Raw genomic sequence first — 5715 nt, 5'->3', positions numbered from 1 at the left:
TGTCTTTAATCATCCTTGTATCTCCATGTAGCAAATGTTCTGTCATGTTTATTGGATGAAGGAGGGGCTAGATAAAGGGTCCAGGTGGTGCTAATGGTAAAGAACCCACCTGCCAATGCAGGATACGTGAGACACGGGTTCGATCCCTGAGTCGGGAACATTCCCTGGAGGAAGGCATGACAATCCACTCTAGTATTCTTGCCTGGAGAATCCCATGGACAAAGGAGCCTGTTGGGCTATAGTCCGTAGGGGTGCAAAGAGTCAGATACAACTGAAGTGACTTAGCACACATGCACGCAAGGTGCAAATAAAGGCTCACAGTAAGGATTTGTGGGAGTGAGGGCTAGGGCAGGGCGTGGGCGAGGCAGGGTGGCAGGCACTGCCAGCCATTCTGCAGTGGGGACAGAGCGGGTCAGAGGAGGGAGAAGCATGCTTCTGGGCCCCCCTCTGCAGGGTCTGTGCAGAACTTGGCTGCAGCTCAGAGCAGGGCCTCGCATAGAGAGCCCCTGCCACTCCTCTCTTCCCACTGGGCCTCCCTCCCTCAGTGTGGGGCTGCTTACCCCTACTCGGTTAGCTCCTCCCTGAGAGAGTAGGTACTGTGTTTCACACACTTCTGCACCCAGGTGGGAATGGGTGAACTGACAGTTGGTTTCAAAACTTCTCTTTTTCAGATACAAGATGTTGCTCCAAACCCGGATGACCCTGAAGACTTCCCTGCTCTGGCTTGAGACAGCCCAATTTCCCTGGCAACTTAAACAGCACTGGCGTACCTATGAAGAGACTTTCCTTGCTGTGGGGAAGAGAGTCCGACTCTAAGAACAATAGATGTTGCTTTTTCCCGTATAGTTTGAGCTCATTGCACTCTTTTTGGTCTGGGTGGTTTGTGGGAACAGGGATTTCTCCAGACACCTAAAGAGCAGCAGTTCTGGCTGGGGGTTAGTCTGGCACTTTCCCAGGAAGGTAGATAATGGTGATTATTTTTTTATTTAATGAATTCCAAATGTAGTTCAGAAATAATGTTTAAAACTTGTACATAGAAATTGTATTGAATCCTCCACAAAAGCATGGAGAGTAAAGCAAGTTGTAAAATAGAATCTATTGAGACTACTTAGTAAGTTGTATAGATACCGGAAGGCTGTGTCCTTCAGTATTAGAGGAAATACATATAACTCTGCTATTAATTTAAAGCAGTCACAGCCTAGTTTTCAGAGACCAAGAAATTAAAATAGTTATATTTACCATTTACTTGTAAATGTTATATTCTCCTGGAATTTTTTTGGTTTTTTATTTAACCAATAATTTTAAATAGCTATTGTGCACTCAAAGGTTGCCACTCTGGCAGAGAATTAGGGCAAGTATTGGGGTTTTTCATGGTGATTTAAACTACCTCGTGGTTTCTGTGTGTATGTAACACACACATACACACATGCTTAGCATAAATGTGCATATTTAGTGTTTGGGTGGTTTTTAGGATGTGTATTAAGTATATGATCTTTAAAATCATGTTATTTAACCCACCAATCAAATGAAAAGGGGTCCAGGGAAAAGAGGGTTGCAGATTGTCTCCCTCAAAGCTAGTGTCAGAATTCAACACCTGTGTTCAAAGGCTGTCTGTCCCTGTCCTGGGCAAGACTTGTAAATAATACTGAACACCCATAAGCAGTTTTTCTCTCTCGGCCCTGCACCAGTTCGAGTTCCTCTTTCTTGCCTTTGGAGCATGTTAGGGTTAGGGGTTTCCTTGGAGGTTCAAGAAAACCCCACTCATCAGCAGGGCTGAGACTGGGAGGCCCATGGTGGTTCAGCTAGCTGCCTGTGGGTCGTGCCGCGATGGTGGCTGGGGTGGAGGCAGCTGTTAACAGCCCCGGAAGCTGGGGCGACACTCTTCCCATTTTACTGAAGAAACTGGGTAACAGTCACAAACTTGTTACACAGTTGATATGTTTATGTTGGAATCTGAACCTTGGTCTCAGGATTTGTGCTTTTTTTTGCCTTGCTATACTGTCCAAGATGGCAGTTCTGAACTTGAACCCAAGTGTAAATAAAGGTTGGTATTCCCTCCTAACTTTGTGTATAGAGAGTTGAATCCTTTTAGTGACACCCAGGTCAAGCAGGAAGAACATGGGGAAAGACCACAGTGGAGTCATTTCACATTTTGTTGAATAATCAGAGCTGAACCCTTAGTCACATTAAGCCACTGTGGTTGACAGCCTACTTTTGGATTCTTGTTATTAATCGGAGTATTAAGGTCATCATTTTCTTCTCCCTCCCCAGAAAAAGACGGTGAACGTCAGTACCTAATCTGAGTTAAGAAGTCTTTTGAGAGTAAATGTCATGTTCAGCCGTGAGCTGGTGCAGTGTGTCACTACTCAGCAGGCTTGAGCTGTCACATTAAGTCATTCTGCCTTGCCTTGGCTTTGAAGATTGGCAAAACAGAGATCCCTTTCAAAATTCCCTTATTCCCTTTAGTGTCATGAATAACACTTGCAAAGCCCATTGTGCTAGATTTCATGTTGTATATGCAAACACCGCATCCTTCCCAGAGAGACTGAGAATTCCTGTATCATGGAGCAGTCTCAGATCTCAGGGTCAGAAAGTCTGGTGAGGGGATAGGGGATGGGTTCTGGGCCTGCAGAGGTCTTCATTTGCTCACCAGGACTACCTCTTAACCAATTTGGTGGGTCAGATGAATGTCAGGCTTTTGTCACAGGATTGTCCACAGTCCAGCCCCAGAGAAGACAGGGCAGGAGCACAGGGCAGGAGGAATCCATAATGTGATGTAGGGAAACTCAGGAGGCAGGATTGAGTTTGGACCTGTACACAAGGCAAGGCCTTCCACAGGACTTCCCCTGCACAACTCCTTTGAGGTGATTTGGTATAGATATGTTGTCATGAGGTGGGACCCGTTTCTAGCTGATAACTTTATACTAAGCAAATTAACCCCAGCTAAGAAAACTTGTGAGTCTAACAAACCCTTTTAGAAAGTGAGGTCAAGCATATTTGAATTCCCAAGGCAGGTGTGCCAGCCCCAAGCCGCCTGACCCAGGAGCTCACTTCTGGGGCTCAGGCTGCCAGAGCAGGAGTTAGAGATGAGCTGGTCCCAGGACCTGCAGTGAGGAGAGCCTCATCAATAAAGAGGTGTGAGCTGGATGAGGGTTTGGCCCCTGCTTTGACCAGATGAAAACCTGACCATCTAGGAAGAAGCGGAGTCACTGCAGAAGCTGCTGCTGGCTGGGAACCTGGTGCTGGATGGTCTGAACATCTAGCCAGGCTACTTAGAAAAATATATCTTTAGCCCAGTGTTACTGATGAACAGTTGACATTTTCATCTCATGCAAGGCTGGCCCCTCACAGAAGCCATAGCAGGCACCCCGTTTTCTAGTGCTGGGTTCTAGTGGAGGCCCTGTCCTCCCCTATTCCCTGGCTCCTCCATGCCAGCCCAGGGCATAGGTGTTTCATGGATGACGGCATTGCTTCTCCTTTGAAACCACACCATGTGTGGTGTTGGCAAATTCTAGGGAAGAGCAGGATCCAGGTCTCAGATGCTGGGAAAGGTCAGCCCTTGAAGGGAAAACAGGACTGCCACCTACTAACTTATCCAGGAGAGAGAGATGCTGCCAACAGAGGGCGGGGAGACCAGAGCATGAGTGTAGCAGGACAAGCAGAGGTTCACTTCGAGGAAAAAATGTGCCCAGTTTCCTTTCACTCTGCTGCTGTTATCCTCAGCACCCGGAGGAGACAGGGCTGTGGGGATCACATTCTGTGAACACCCTCCAGGGCCTGCCGCCTCACCTCCACATCCTCCCGACTCTGGCCTGAAGTGAGGTGCTCAGGCAGCCAGCGACACTGCCCACGGCATGTCCCAGAGGTGGAGGCTCTTAGTATTTGTGTAGTAAAGCGAGTGAGAAAGGAAGAAAGCAAGTTATTGAAAAGAAATCTTTATTGTTAAATACAACACAAAAGTGCAAAACTTTATTGTAACCACCACCTAAGTCAAGGAACCTGTTTCCCCAGGAGGCTGTCTATGTGACCCTGCCAATCACAGCCTGCCCTCCTTCTGAAAGGAGTACTATCCTCACTTAGAGGAAGCACTGCCCAAGGAGGCAAACCTTAGCAATAAGGCTCTGCCCTTTACCTGAACGTCCTTTAAGTCTGAAGGGTCCTCCTCTACCTTTATTGCAGAACCTGGGTAACTTGAGGAAATGAGCATTTCTTGAGTAACTGCTGTGTGCTGTCTTATAATTGTCTCATCACTTGTCAGGGAACAGGAAGAGACATCCATCTTCCATGCTCCCTAACTAGTATTTGGGCGGAATGGGATGAAAAGATGAAGCAGAAAGAAGATTCGGTCCCCAAGCTGTGTTCTTTCTACACACCCCTGAAATTTCTAGTTAATGTTATTAGTCCTTTGGGCAAAGCTGCAGAGAGAGGGTCAGGAAAGGCCAGAAGATACGTGTGCCTCTGTGGGAGCCAAAGGACCACACGGGGTGTGCTCTGTGTTTAGCTACTCCCTGGGGTGAGGTGGTGCCCATGGCAATGCCACACTGTGACACATTCTCCTAAAAACATCTGAAGAACTCTTAGAAAGCTTTGGGGCTTCCGAGGTGGTGCTAGGGGTAAAGAACCTGTCTGCCAGTGCAGGAGATGTAAGAGACGTGGGTTCGATCCCTGAGTCAGGAAGATCCCCTGGAGGAGGGCATGGCAACCCACTCCAGTATTCTTGCTTGGAGAATCCCATGGACAGAAGAGTCTGGTGGGCTATAGTCCATAGGGTCGCAAAGGGTTGGACATGACTGAAGTGACTTAGTACACATGTAGAAAGCTTTAATAGGTCTCCTGCACAGGTGGTGATGGCAAGTCTTGGGAGGGCACGAGACTAGGTTCAAGGCTGCTGGCAAGGTGCTGGTGGAGACGGGCAGAAGCTTGGCTCTCCCAGGGGCCTCATGAAGCCTAAAGTCCGAAGCTCTCCAGGAGCCTCTGCCCAGGCCACCTCTGCCCATCTCCTGTTGCTCCAGAAGAGCCTTTTCCTTGGCCTTAGGTTTCCCAGGACCCAAGACAGTAGGACTTTCCCCAACCAAACCACAAACGCTCTCTAAACTATCACAGCTTCACCATGGGTGAAACTGGCCCCATAGTGTGGGGAAAGCACCAACTGCCTTGTTTCTTTGCAAAAATGTGGCCCCATTTCAGAAGGCTGATTTGGGAGCATCGTTGGGGAACACCTGTCATGAGAATAGAGTGGCATCAACTTACACATAGGAAAAGGTCAGCTTTCATTCCAATCCCAAAGAAAGGGAACGCCAAAGAATGTTCAAAGTGAAAGTGAAAGTGAAGTCGCTCAGTTGTGTCCAACTCTTTGCGACCCCATGGACTGTAGCCTACCAGGCTCCTCTGTCCATGGGATTTTCCAGGCAAGAGTACTGGAGTGGGGTGCTATTTCCTTCTCCAGGGGATCTTCCCAACCCAGGGATTAAACCTGTGTCTCCCACATTGTAGGCAGACGCTTTACCATCTGATACACCAGGGAACTACTGCATATTTGCAGTCATCTCACATGCTAGCAAAGTAATGCTCAAAATTCTCCAAGCCAGGCTTCAACAGTACATGAAAGCTGGATTTAGAGAAGGCAGGGGAACCAGAGATCAAACTGCCAATATCCACTGGATCATAGGAAAAGCAAGAGAATTCCAGAAAAACATCTGCTTCATTGAATATGCT

General features: G+C 47.8%; 1 protein-coding gene across 1 annotated transcript in view; it reads left to right on the top strand.

The window, feature by feature from the left end:
• HABP4 (hyaluronan binding protein 4) overlaps nt 1–2062 on the top strand; it is a 36179-nt gene extending 34117 nt beyond the window's left edge. Inside the window, 1 exon segment of the mRNA XM_010836012.1 lies at nt 672–2062. Coding sequence (XP_010834314.1) covers nt 672–728 — 57 coding nt within the window. The 3' untranslated portion in view covers nt 729–2062.
• The last annotated feature ends 3653 nt before the right edge of the window (nt 2063–5715 follow it).

This window comes from Bison bison, unplaced genomic scaffold (genome assembly GCF_000754665.1).
Source record: "Bison bison bison isolate TAMUID 2011002044 unplaced genomic scaffold, Bison_UMD1.0 scf7180017864057, whole genome shotgun sequence".
Lineage (NCBI taxonomy): Eukaryota > Metazoa > Chordata > Mammalia > Artiodactyla > Bovidae > Bison > Bison bison.
Note: the sequence above shows the minus strand (reverse complement) of the source record. Positions and strands in the feature narration are given on the sequence as shown.